Source organism: Musa acuminata, chromosome BXJ3-3, assembly GCF_036884655.1.
Source record: "Musa acuminata AAA Group cultivar baxijiao chromosome BXJ3-3, Cavendish_Baxijiao_AAA, whole genome shotgun sequence".
Classification (NCBI taxonomy): domain Eukaryota; kingdom Viridiplantae; phylum Streptophyta; class Magnoliopsida; order Zingiberales; family Musaceae; genus Musa; species Musa acuminata.
In genome coordinates, this window is record NC_088351.1 from 8,465,372 (window position 1) to 8,478,504 (window position 13,133).

At 45.8% G+C, this 13,133-nt stretch overlaps 3 protein-coding genes across 3 annotated transcripts; 1 reads left to right on the forward strand and 2 right to left on the reverse strand.

Annotated features, from left to right (window-relative positions):
- Positions 1–94: 94 nt before the first annotated feature.
- LOC103977915 (protein cornichon homolog 1) lies at positions 95–6,965 on the reverse strand. The gene is made up of 5 exons (XM_065142314.1): positions 6,825–6,965; positions 3,236–3,463; positions 806–987; positions 568–690; positions 95–484 (listed from the first exon to the last, which is right to left on the reverse strand). Exons 1-5 carry the CDS (start codon positions 6,963–6,965, stop codon positions 427–429), a joined length of 732 nt encoding a protein of 243 aa, XP_064998386.1. The 3' UTR covers positions 95–426.
- A 14-nt stretch (positions 6,966–6,979) lies between these two features.
- Positions 6,980–9,133, reverse strand: LOC135633163 (pentatricopeptide repeat-containing protein At4g22760-like). The gene has a single exon (XM_065142312.1). It carries the CDS (start codon positions 8,955–8,957, stop codon positions 7,347–7,349), a length of 1,611 nt encoding a protein of 536 aa, XP_064998384.1. The 5' UTR covers positions 8,958–9,133; the 3' UTR covers positions 6,980–7,346.
- Positions 9,134–9,380: 247 nt separating this feature from the next.
- On the forward strand, positions 9,381–12,581 carry LOC103978108 (cation/H(+) antiporter 15-like). The gene is made up of 4 exons (XM_065143076.1): positions 9,381–9,672; positions 9,756–10,763; positions 11,073–12,224; positions 12,316–12,581. The coding sequence occupies exons 1-4, from the start codon at positions 9,436–9,438 to the stop codon at positions 12,352–12,354; spliced, it is 2,436 nt and encodes an 811-aa protein (XP_064999148.1). The 5' UTR covers positions 9,381–9,435; the 3' UTR covers positions 12,355–12,581.
- Positions 12,582–13,133: the final 552 nt, after the last annotated feature.

Genomic DNA, 13,133 nt, shown 5'->3' on the forward strand with positions numbered 1-13,133 from the left:
AAACAGAGCCCAATTCTGACCCTTGAAGGTGAAGCTACATTAGAGATTATGAATGAAAAGTAAATGGAAAATATACAAGCACAGAAAGAAGCTCTTATAAATATTTACATTTTTGTTCGACATCAAATGTCATCACAGGAATGAGTTGTAAAAATCAAAAGATGACCTGAAACAGAAAACAAAGGACTGTCGGATGGATTACTGTCATGTACAAATGATTTCAGGAATCATTGAGTGTCTTGCACTCATTTCTGATTTTTGGGCTTGCCGAGGCTATCAGGCAAATGCCCTGATAGTAAACATAAAGCAAGCTACAAAGCAATGATAGATTAGACGGCCAAACAGCAGATGTTGTGCTGCAGAGTTGAAGATGATGGTGGTCCTGTACTGTTTATACGCTTGCAGCCGAAGCGAGAACAAGGAGCATCAGGAACTCCTGACAGTCACCAACTGCTCATCAACTTCCAGTACGCTCCAAAGCATCCTACACAGCATTTTGCAAGAACAGAACAATCAGTACTACCTTCAGCTACCTCTGCATCGGTCTGGGTTGAGAATATCAATTACCAAAATAGAGACATCAGGAGGAGACCGACGACACTCACTACTTTGAACAAGCGCCTTTTCTTTTCTCGGTTAATCTGGTTAAATACCTCAGTTACATCAATTAGATGCTGGCGACGCTGATACCTAAGAGAATAGAACGGTGCCCAGCATGCAACAAATTCTTGAATTGGAACATGGAAGTTTGGCATTGTAGTAAAGATTAATAAATGCAAATGCTGAAGTAGAGTTAGCAACTTACAGTCTGAAGTTGTAGTAAAGATTTGGAACGCAAAACAAGAACATTAACCAATGCCCAGATAAGAGAAAGAGTAGGCACAAGGATCCTTGCAAGACAAACTCTGGAACTATCACTTTATTTATCTGCGATGCTGAATCATATGGATTGATACAGTCAAACTCTAGGTCTGCCAAACTCATAAGCTGCAAAAGATAATGCAGTGTCAATATAAGATAAACCTGGAGCTTTCATTTTCCTGAAGCAAAAAAAATTTGTCAGGAAGCATGAAAGGCTGAGTGGAACGTATGCGAGTATAAACATATCAAGTATAGAACGTGATTATAAACAAAACAAGTGCACGAAGCCTTTTAAAAATGAGATGGTGCAAAAATCTGCATAAAAATTATATAGAATGATCTGCTGATTCCAGCACCAAATAAGTTACATCCATGCAAAATAGAGAAAGACTCACGAGAACATTCAGCAAAAGCAATAACAATGAAGTACGCTTCTGGTAAGCTAAACTCCAGCTCCGTTTGCAAGATTGGCTCGATATGAACGTTAGCAACAATATTCTATTGTCCTCGGTGCTACTGCACCAGGTTGTTCCTTTCCTACCCCCATAACTTAATGTCGATGGAACCAGTTGCACCATTTGCGGACAATGTTTGCCATGACTAAGCAGATCTGATTGGAACTGGCACTGCCATAACTTAATATCATCTCCGTTCTTACGCTTCCACTATCAACCCAACTGGTCTTTCCATCATAATCAAAAATCAAACTTCATATATACTTTTTAAGCGTTAGCAACTTGATCCTAGTTTGGTCATGTAAAATGTCTTTTCTCCTTTTTTTTTAATCTATTTGGCTCATCAGTACATGGGTTTTTCCTAGTAATGACCTCAACATAAAATCCCATTTGTCTCTCATCTAGTATTATACAAACTTGAATAATAAGCCCCTGAAATGCATGGGGCTACACTATTGTACATGGACTAAAGCAAACTATGGAGTCTGAGAGCATCCAAGATACTTCTAATGCAACTAAATAATTGAAATAGTTAAGAAAACTTACACATGTAGTTCCCCTGGTTAGACCTGTTCACTTATATGATATAATCAAATTTAGTAGCTCAAGCAATTCTAAACCACAAATCAATCTTTTTTATCTAAAATATGAATAATACTTTCTGAGTAGTACAAGAAACATGCTCTAGTATTTGATAGGGCATATTTTGGTACTACCCCCACGGCAACAATCAGTAGCCACATCAGCGCTAACGCGAAGCCTCAGGGCTGATATTGTACATTGCGTCGACGTGACACCTCGAACTCAGATGGGACGGTCGCTTGTTCCCGCATTGTCCGAGACAGTACGAGATAACACCACATAACACAAAGCTACTCCAGAAAGCTCAGAACGACGCTGCGGTGCGGATCCATGCAGGTCAATCGACGCTTGCACAATGTACAAGACGGCCACCCGAGGAGTCAACCGCTATTAATAGATCACGTATGACCAACCCTCATTTGCAGGTATAAAAGCCAACCCCCTGATCGGCGTCAAGGGGAGGATCTCGAACACTTCAACTCTACTTAACCCCACTCAACACTGACTTATGCTTCGGAGGGGTTGAGTCGAGAAATCTCCCTCTCGACTTCGGCCTGTGTTCAGGAACTTAGTGAGGGAGAAAGAGCAACTCCTTGCTCTACCTTGGATCAATTCTAGAGACGAAGCTTGAACCGAATCTGACGTCGATCACCTCCGTTTGAGCATCCATGTGAGTCACTTTGCATACTCGAGATTGGACCAAGCCGTGCTGATCCATTAGCCACGACATAAAGTTCTCCAACAGTATTCACTTCCATCAAATTCTCTACGAAGGTGCACAAATAGTACTTCACTATGAAGTAAAAATCAAAATCTCAAATAATACAACTGGCAGATTACTTGTTTCCCCATCTTCAGATAAACCAACCCCTCGAACTTGTTTCCCCATCTTTACGAAGATGCACAAATCTTATCTGGTTAATCTAGTCATGAAGCTAAAGATAGGCAATAATACAACTGGCAGATTACTTGTTTCCCCATCTTCAGATAAACCAACCCCTCGTAGAGACAACTGAAAGTTGATGCATGACAGCAACTCAGATAACATTGCATGACGTGAAAAAGGAAAATCGTATGTTTTAAGAGTTCCAACCCAAACAAACAGCTTCTGGCCTCTCGCAGACTTGAAGAAACGACAAGGAAAGAAAAAGAATCGGTGCCGGAGTCGATCAAAACAATAACAGGAGGAGTCCAAAATAAGATTAAAAAGAGAAGAAAGAGAGGGAGATGGAAACGACCATCCCCTCAAAGTTTGGATCTTCCCTGCTGCGGTCGTTTGAACGAAGATAAAGATCGAAATTTTAGTGGTCTCAGCGGGAGGAGAGGTAAGGCGATACCTGGTAGATGACGAGAACGAGGAGGAAGACGAGGAGGAAGAAGGCGGCGAGCCAAACATACACCATTCTTCTTCCAGCCCGCCGATCACGCGCGACGACGCTCCTAATCGCTCCCCGCCTATATATCCTCGAATCGGACACCGACCGCGCCGGGCGGAACCATTCAAGGGGCCCTTGAAGAGAGAGAGAGATTCCAACAGCCGTATCTAAGTGGCATTTCCCTTTTATCTGCACTATAATTAGAGAGTGGCGCTCAGCAACGTTCATGGTTGTCAACCTTAGCGAAGATCATGATAACTATTCGTAAGGGTTTGAATCAAATTATGCCAGGCTTGTACCAGGGATTCAAAATTTTACTAAAACAAGATGAGCTCTGATATTTTGAAAGAACAAAAAAGTTCTAAAATACCTACATGATTAGGAAACCTCGTAATTATATTTTTCAACCAATAAATTTTCTATTAATTCTTGAAAAACTTCATTTTTCCAATATTGAGAAAATTGAATTTATGCACAGAATAACATATCAGTATCAAACCCTAGCAATTATCATCATTTTCTTCCGAGCTATTCAGTTTATTAATTTTAACACTATCAAACCATGCGATGTAGAATACCTAATGAGCACCTCTCTCTTTTGCCAACCACTTGCATTGGCAACGCCTTTACAAATAGTCATAAAGTAAACACTTGTTATCTGGTTATGTTTGGTTGTTATACACTCTCCGGAAAACAATGTTTTATGAAAATTCAACAGCAAACAAATGGAAGTATTTGAAGCATCCAATCGTTCATGCACAGGAAATATTCCGAGCTAATTTAGTGCCTTAGTTGCAGTTGCAGAGACCTATGTTGTCTGCTTCAGCCCCAGGACAACTGCGTCGCTTTATTGTTTCCAGGAACAATGCCACTGCCTACTGTGGTCAACCATCAATATATTCTACCCAGTAACATTTTAACAGTTTACCAACTAATTATGGTTAGTCCAGAACTTAGAATTATTCACGGAAAAGATCCAGCATGTGATACCCAGAAGTTGCCGTCAAGCATCAGTCTAGGAGAAGAGTTTTCTTTATCGTTCTGCAGAATGGAGGATTCATCCTCATTCGAATCTGGATGGCACAAAGCTTTGAAGCGTAAGCTGACTACATCGTTTAGGCTTCTTGTTGTGTGTTTTCCCTTCTCCGCTCATCTCTAAAACTATTATCTTCCCCCGGAAGAAGCAATTCCATTTCTGAAATTTTAGGCAATGTTTGGCGAGAAAAATGAAGGATTAAGCTGCCTTTACCATCGCATAAGGTGTTACAACACAAACAGTAGCAACAATGGTGCAGAAAATGTAACAAGTTCAGCTGGACGCAATATAACAAATTGAAGAATGCATTAGTTAAATCTTATGTATCTCATTGGCAGGCTGATAAGACCTTAGTGTTTTATCACGAAAGAAAAGGGAAAAAAGGGGAGGATCACTTCGAGGGAATCGGTCTTCTAGGGTTTGTTAAAAGACTGAATAATATTTCATTACTTTTCGAAAAGAAACAATTATATCCCTATAGAGTTCCACCCTGAGTTCACCAAGACTTGGACTCTTAATAATAAATAAATATTAAATAAACCTCTATCCGACTCTTATCGAACTAAACAAACTCAATAAAACATTATTCAAAAGCTCAGAAAATAAAGGGATCCTAACAATTCCTCCTTCTTCAAATCAACCTTATCCTCAAGGCTCAGCAACATCAAACTCGGGAAGCTTCTCTTTCAATACTTCAGTCACGGTATTTGCAGCACATTACAACCGATTGATCAAATAAGTATGGCCTCCACTTCTTGATAGTATAAGCAATAGGTTGGCCTTTCGGTTGATAGCCATTCAATTTCAAGCACAACTTCGAAGTTTTCCAAGTATAGCAAAAAGAAGTCTACAAGCAACTCGTGGCCCTGCAAAGTCAATTTAATCTTTGAGCACTTGCTATCACATGTTAAAATTCGTCCATCGGCGACCTTTACTTCAAATTTGTTATAGTCTTCAATGTGGTAGGCCAATCGATCAGCTTTCTTGCAGAAACTTCAAATTGGATAGCCTGAAGAAACTTGTTGAAGCTCTCCAATAGACTCTTTTTAAAATTATCAAGGGTTTCTTACAGTCGGTTCTCAATTCTAGTTTTCAATGCTTCGATGTGGGCTTTTACTGAGTTGTTTGTAGTCATTGCGTACTGCAAATATGTAATCTCAACTCTTGTTTCTGGTGTCGGGACAAGGGCATCAACACTGCCCTATTTAGTGCAGTTGATGTGACACAATCGGTGGCAGCACTGTGGGAGTGAGGGGTTGCTGTGAGGATGCGGGGATATAGCTGTGGTCACTGCATGGGAGGCAACGATGCTTGCTACGGTCGTTGCGTGGAGGGATCGCTGTTGTTGAGAACTGGGAGGTAGCAATGGTGGTGCGGTTGGGGCAGTGCCACCGAGGGCTCGTTGTTGTGGTGGCTGCGGTAGTTGAGGACTAGGCTGTGGCGACGCGGATGGAAGGCAACATTACCCTGTCTCTGTCGCACCGCAGAAGGAGGCGCTGGCAACGCCGAAGGATCGCAGACGGTTAGGAAATAGCGACAGCTGCAACGACGCGAACGGGAGGCAACGTTGCCCTGTTTCTGTCGTACCGCGGAAGGAGGCGTTGGTGATGCGGAGGGATCACAGGCGGTTGAGGAAACAACGGCGGCTGCGACGGTTAAGGACTAGGCTGTGGCGGTTGCAATCGATGCCGACAACGAAGAGGGGAGGAAACAACGGCAGCTGTAGCTGCGACACAAGGGGAGGCAACGATGGTGATGCAACTATGGAAGTGTCGCCGATGGTAGAAGTGAAGAGGGGGGTGGTCCGCTGGTCGGGAAACAGCGGCCGTAGCCCTTCTCGCTCGAGCAGGGTGAGGCAGCGAGGAGGGAAGGTTGCTAGCCGGGGAGCAACGGCGACAGTGGAGAGGTGAGTTGCCCTATCCGAGAAACATCGATGGTGGTGGAGAGGGGAAGGTTGCTGGCCGGGGAGCAGCGATGGCGATGGAGTGGTGAGTTGGCACCGACGGTGGTGGAGAGGGGAAGCCAGGGTTCTCGATCGAGAAGGATTAGCGTGCATGGTTGTCGGCTTTTTTTTTTATTTTTAGATGATGATAAATGCAGCGAGAATGCCGAGGATCACTACTCTGATACCAAATGATAAGACCCTAGGGTTTTATCATGGAAGAAAAAAGAAAGAAAAAAGGATGATCACTTCGAGGGGATCGGCCTCCTTGATCACTTCGAGAGGATTAGCCTCCTAGGGTTTGTCAAAAGACTGAATAATATTTCATTGTTTTCCGAAAAGAAACAGTTACATCCCTATTTATAGAGTTCCACCCAGAGTTCACCAGGACTCTTAATAATAAATAAATATTAAATAAATCTCTATTCGACTTTAATCGAACTAAATAAACTTAATAAAATAATATTCAAATGCTCAGAAAATAAAGGGATCCTTTGAAACTATTTGGTCAACCACAACTTGTAACGATGAAAAGCAATGAATAGCAAAGTCAAAGGAATAGAGTAGCATACCTGACTCTCCGGAGGACTGATTGGATCATGATAGACAGGTGGACATGAGTTTTTCAAGGACTTTTGAGGAGTTGACATGAGTTTTTGAATGACAAAACTTTTGAGTGGTGGAAGAACTAGAACTTTAGAGACAACAAACATCACCAGAATTTAAATGCTCTGAATCTTCGTCCAATTTATATCAGTGTAGATTCTGTCCAGCAACAGTATTTCAGTCACAACACAAGTTGAAACTCGTCAATGTTGATGGTAAAACTGTCAATGGAGTATAACACCACCCATGTAACAACCTGGTGGTGCATTTTCCGCAAACATTTTACGAGCAGACCTGCTCAGAATTTGAAATTCCTGCTGAATGATACATCATCTACTTTCAAAAGCTAAACATGTCATGGGCATCATGGAAGTGCATGCAATCTACGAATGCATAACATCTGAGAGAATGACTCCATTGTTATCACCAAGGAATTGTTTTGCAGCCGTCGGATCATCTGGCATCAACCTAACCAAAAGGAGAGGGACCTATGTTGGTTCTACCCAGCTACATCCTGGCATCTTATATAATCCTTTTGCTTCCATCATCTTTCTCAGTCTCTTAGCCTTCTCCCATTTTCCAGCTTCGGCATAGAGACCAGCTAACAGGAGATAATAACCGCTTTCTTCAGGCTTCATCTTAAAGCAATTCCTGGCAGCAAGCTCCCCAAATTCTATGTTGCCATGTAACCTAGAAGCCAGAAGTAAGGCTCCCCAGACACCCACATGAGGCTGCATTGGCATCTTCCTGATCAACTGATAAGCTTCTTCCAACCTACCACTGCGACCAACAAGATCCACGATGATTGCATAGTGATCCACTGACGGTGCAACTTTATGCTTTTTGGACATAGAAGCAAAACATCTACGGCCTTCCTCAACCAAACCAGCATGGTTATATGCTGTCAGAAGCCCAACAAATGTTGCTGCATTTGGGGAAACCTTTTCATCCAACATCTTTTGAAACAATTTGATTGCATCATCGGATCTCCCATTGATACCACACCCCAAAATTATCGCACTATAAGACACTAAATCCCTCCTCCTGAATCCACTGAAAAGCTCAAAAGCTTTGTCCATGCCACCACACTTAGAGTACAAATCCACAAGAGCAGTCCTCAAGTGATCATCCAATTCAATTCCCAACAAGCGCATATACTCCTCAATCCACAACCCAAATCTCAAATTCCCCAACTGCGAACAAGCTGATATAACGCTAGAAAAAGTCATCTCGTCTGGCTCAACACCTGAATCTGGCTTTCGCATCCTATTGAATGACTGAATAGCCTCTCTAGGGCATCCATTCTGCGCATAGCAAGCAATCATCGCGTTCCATGCATAAAGATCCTTATTTTCCATCTGATCAAAAATCTCCCACGCAGATGCAACATCACCGCACCTTGTGTACCCAGAGATCATCGCAATCCAAGAAACATTGCTTCTGACAGGCATTTCCTCAAAGAACTCCCTCGCCATCCCCATATCCCCACGGTTAATGTACCCGCTAATCATCCCATTCCACGAAGCAGGGTTCCTCTCTGGCATGCAATCGAATAATTCAGCCGCACTGTCCATGTCCCCAGCTTTGGCATACCCCGATATGATCGAATTCCAGGAGATCACATCTCTTACGGGCATCTCATCGAAGACTCTCCGAGCGGCCTCCAATTCTCCTGCTCTCATGTGCATGGAGAGGATCGAGTTCCACGAGACGACGTTTTTCACAGGCATTCCGTCAAATATCTTCCGCGCGGCTTCCATGCCATCGAGCTTAGAGTAGAGGTCGGCGAGCGCGGTCTGAGCGTAGACGTGGGAGTCGAAGCCGAGTTTTTGGAGATGGCCGTGAATGGCGGCGGCGAGGGGCTTCGAAGGAATTCGAGCGCAGGCCTTGAGGGCGGCTGCAGCGGCGAAAGGATCGGGGCGGCAGCCGGAGCGTAGCATGTGAGCGTACAGGTAGACGGCGCGGCGGGAGCGGCCAAGGTCCGCGGCGGAACGGATCGCCTGAGTCCACGACGACAAGGATGAAGAGGAAGAGGAGAAGGAGGCGAGGCGGCAGTGGCGGCTGGGAAATGCTCGTTTGGCCGTCCACGGCACCGGCATGTCTTGGGCGAAGTCGATGACGTAAAGATGACGGCGACAGAGAGTGCGAGAGGGACAAAAACTTCTTGCGCTGCTTCGCGTTCCGACTATCCTCCATCAAAGACGAGGGCGACGAGGAACGCCAGAACGTTGAGCGTGGGCACGTCTCCGAAGTCTACGCTTCATCTACGTGTTTCTTGGGCCGCCAAGCCGCAAGTCATGTGAGTATTTGTAAGACTCTTTTTTTTATTATTGAAAATGACAATTACGGAAATAGGTCGGGGTCGTTGGTCAACTGCCAACCGCAACTACATCGTCAAACGAGGAACATGATTGGATGAAGCTGACCGTTCCTCCCTAGCCTCGTAGAACCTCCTCCCACCTCTTAAATTTGAGGAGACCCGTCACCACCACTCACCCTCTCGTTTCTTATCCATCTCTGCTTTTCTCTCTCTCTCTCTCTCTCTCTCTCTCTCTCTCTCTCTGCGCGACAAGGAAAATGGCCATCTCTGCCGGAAAGGAAACCTTCCTCGGTTACTCACAAGACCGAGTTAACCCCATCTTTTGCCACCGAGCCATCATGACCACCTCCTCAGGTATCTGGATCGGCGACAATCCCCTCAACTTCACCTTGCCCACCCTCATTTTTCAGATCGTTATGGTGTTCTTCATCTACCGGGCTACGCACGCCGTCTTCCGCCTATTCGGCCAACCCATCCACGTCTCCCAAATCGTGGTAGTTAATCAAAACCCCACATGCATGATATCCGCCTTATGTACCGCATGAATTATTTGCATCTTCTTGTTGACGTGATGCAGGCGGGAATTATATTAGGCCCCAGCATCCTTAGCCGAGATGCGAAGTTCGCGAAATCGATCGTTTCTCAGAAGAATTATGAGAGTGTGGTCACCATATCCATCATTACCTACATGTTGTTCTTCTTTGTGATCGGCGTCAAGGCAGACCTTGGCGTGATTCCCAAGGTTGGGAAGAAGGCAGTGGCCATCGCAATCTTCAGCACCCTGCTCCCCATCGTGTTTGTCTACATCACGGCCCTCTTCCTGAGGCATAAGATCCCTCCCCGATTCATACAGGGTCAGCTGATCCTCCTCTTGACCGACACATGGTGCATCACGTCGTATCCTGTCCTGTCGTGCCTCCTCAGCGAGCTCAATCTCCTCAGCTCCAAGCTCGGCCGCCTCGCCATGTCGGCCACCCTCATCGCCGCCATCGTGCACGTGATTGCCAACTCCGCCATCGTCACGTACCAGCTGGCCATCAAGATCGGCAACCCGCTGCAGGGGGTGACGGCACTAGTGTCCTTCTTCGCCTTGATGGGACTCATCTTGCTCGTCCTGAGGCCGATCGTGCTCTGGCTCATAAGACGGACGCCGGAGGGGGCACTTCTGGACCAGGTGAGCTTCGTGGCGGTAGTAACCATGGCAATGGCGTGCGGGATGCTGAGCCAGATGATCGGGTTCGACCTCATCGTTGGACCCTTCTTCTTCGGGCTGGTGCTGCCTGGGGGACCGCCGCTGGGGTCCACTCTGGCTGAGCGCATGGACAGGTTGGTGATGGGATTGTTCCTGCCCATGAGCATGGCTTTTGTCGGAATAAGGACGGACCTCACATCGGTGGTGGACATTAAGGTCTGGTGGCTATTCGAAACGTTTGTGTTGGTGATCACAGTGGCTAAGTTCGTGGGGGTGATCCTGCCATGCCTCTACTGCCGGATGCCGCCCCGGGAAACCGTATCTCTTGGGCTTATGCTGTCCGCCAAAGGCCTTTCTGAAGTATATTCCCTCATCATGTGGGCGGAGAACTTCGTGCGTACGCAGCCACCAACTGCAATCATGCATGCATGCATGTTGATTAGGACCGGAAAACACGTTGCTAGTTTTTCTTCCACGATTCCGTAAATTATGTTTACTTTTCTTCTTCAGGACTTCTCCTTACAACATGCAGGTCACCAAATGCTAACCTATATGAAAATTGATATCGAGGAACTCAGATTTTTGAATAAATCTTGCAACATTATTATTCTCAATTCCATCGCCGTCACATTACTCATCCACCACCATTCGCACTGCAAACGCTAACCAGGATGATTTTTTTGTCTTTGAATGCGATCGCAGCTCCTGGAGAGGCAGGAATTCAGCATGGTCGTCATCACCATTCTCATCTTGGGCGGCATCACCACCCCTCTGATCAAGTATCTGTATCGCCCGGAGGACCGCTACGTGGCACACAAGCGCCGCACTCTCCAGCACGCCAACCCCGGAGACGAGCTTCGCATCCTTACGTGCGTCCATCTTCAGGACAACGTCAAACCCATCATCACCCTCCTCGAGGCCTCCGGCACCTCCCCCGACTCACCCATCTGCGCCTACCTCATCCACCTCATCCAGCTCGTCGGCCGGACCGACACCGTCCTACACCCCCACAAGCGCCATAACCATTCCTCATCCGCAACTGCCCTCTCAGAGACTGACCACATCGTCAACGCCTTCCGGCTGTTCGAGCAGGAACACCCGGATGGCTTGTCGGTCCTCCCTTACGTCTGCATTTCCCCTTACAACACCATGCACGACGATATCTGCTCCCTCGCCCTCGACAAGAAGGTCACCCTCGTCATCCTCCCCTTCCACAAGGGCGCACTTGCCGACGGTAGCATCAGCTTCGTGAGCCCTTCAGTCCAGGCTGTCAACGTCAACGTGCTCCAGTACGCGCCCTGCTCCATCGGCATCCTCGTCGACAACGGGTTCCCCGGTCGCTGGTCGGTGATTCGCCGCGTGGCGGTCTACTTCCTGGGCGGAGCCGACGACCGGGAAGCTCTGGCCTGCGCCATGCGCATGGCAAAAAACGCGGCCGTTGGGCTCACGGTGGTGCGGTTCCTCGCGCCCAAGGAGTTGCGAGAGGAAGGGCAGGAGGAGAGGATGGACGACAAGATGCTGGAGCACTTCCAGCACCAGATGGTGGACGGGAAACGGGTGGTGTACAAGGAGCAGGTGGTGAAAGACGGGGAAGAGACGGTGGCGGTGATCCGCGAGACGAGCCCCGAGTTCAGTCTGTTGATCGTGGGGCGAAGGGAGGGGAAGGAATCCCTGTTGACGTCAGGGATGTCGATATGGAGGGAGTACCCGGAGCTAGGGGTTATCGGGGACCTGCTGGCGTCGACCAACTTCGGCGGCCGGGTGTCTACGCTTGTGGTGCAGCAACAGGTGAGGATGACGGGAGCAGCGGCGCAAGCCGCGGACAGCCCCAAGGTCGCTCCAACTGTTGTGCAGGTAGAACCGGAACCCGACAACTACTAATACATGACCTGATGAGAGTTAAACTAATTAGATTATATCTTTCTTATCGCTTAATTATTATCAGGTAGTTGATTCTTCTTCTGTGAGTCACGTGAATGATTGATCCGTGAGGTGGTACGAGGTTGAGCAAGGAGACCATGCTGATGAAGGTTTTCCTTCTCACCTTGTTCTGTATTTTGTTCTGAAGCCTTTCATTGTTCAGCTGCGGCTACCCCGTTTCCTTGCAGCATTTAGATGTGTAGATCAAGAAATGAATCATGTCTCTGTTTGAGACACGATGTCCTAGCGATTAGTGCACCATTGAGTCTTATGTTTGAGTTTGGATACGAACTTACTGTATAGAGTTTAATGTAATGGATCATGTGATCATATTCATGTTTTTTGAACTTATTGGACTCACTTTATGAAACAGAGAAAGAGGAAAAAGAAATAGATTTTGGGAACCCGCAGCGAAGTATAGACATCACGGGATTCGGATAGACACGCAGCGTGCTTGTTGTATATGGTTTGATTACGACACGCAACGGATGTAATTTATTCTTTCTAGTAGCTTCTCACAGTATCATATAGTGACAGGCTTCGTGATGTCTATTCTTTCGATTTATCTGTTGATAATATTTATAATATCATGGATGATTGAAAAGGTCAAATTACATACAGGTTTAGCTTATAACCTGTAGGTTTAAGCTTTTTATATTGAATTAGTGTTTGATATGATATATATTATGGATTGGACTAGTCATTATAAGATTCTAATATGGTGTTAATTTTTTAAAAAATAAGATAGTCTCATATCACTAATGATAAATTTTTTTTATAAATATCAATGTCAAATTTAAGTATATTTTATTGTAAAAAGTATAGTCCTTAAATACAAAAAAT

Coding starts and splice junctions, on each gene's coding strand:
- LOC103977915 (XM_065142314.1), bottom strand. CDS start 6,965: ATGTTTGTTGTCTCTAAAGTTCTAGTTCTTCCACCACTCAAAAGTTTT. Junction 988..3,235: donor TCGTTCTCGTCATCTACCAG/GTATCGCCTTAC, acceptor TATCTTTTGCAG/CTTATGAGTTTGGCAGACCT. Junction 691..805: donor CTTTACTACAACTTCAGACT/GTAAGTTGCTAA, acceptor CTATTCTCTTAG/GTATCAGCGTCGCCAGCATC.
- LOC135633163 (XM_065142312.1), bottom strand. CDS start 8,957: ATGCCGGTGCCGTGGACGGCCAAACGAGCATTTCCCAGCCGCCACTGC.
- LOC103978108 (XM_065143076.1), top strand. CDS start 9,436: ATGGCCATCTCTGCCGGAAAGGAAACCTTCCTCGGTTACTCACAAGAC. Junction 10,764..11,072: donor TCATGTGGGCGGAGAACTTC/GTGCGTACGCAG, acceptor ATGCGATCGCAG/CTCCTGGAGAGGCAGGAATT. Junction 12,225..12,315: donor TCGCTCCAACTGTTGTGCAG/GTAGAACCGGAA, acceptor AATTATTATCAG/GTAGTTGATTCTTCTTCTGT.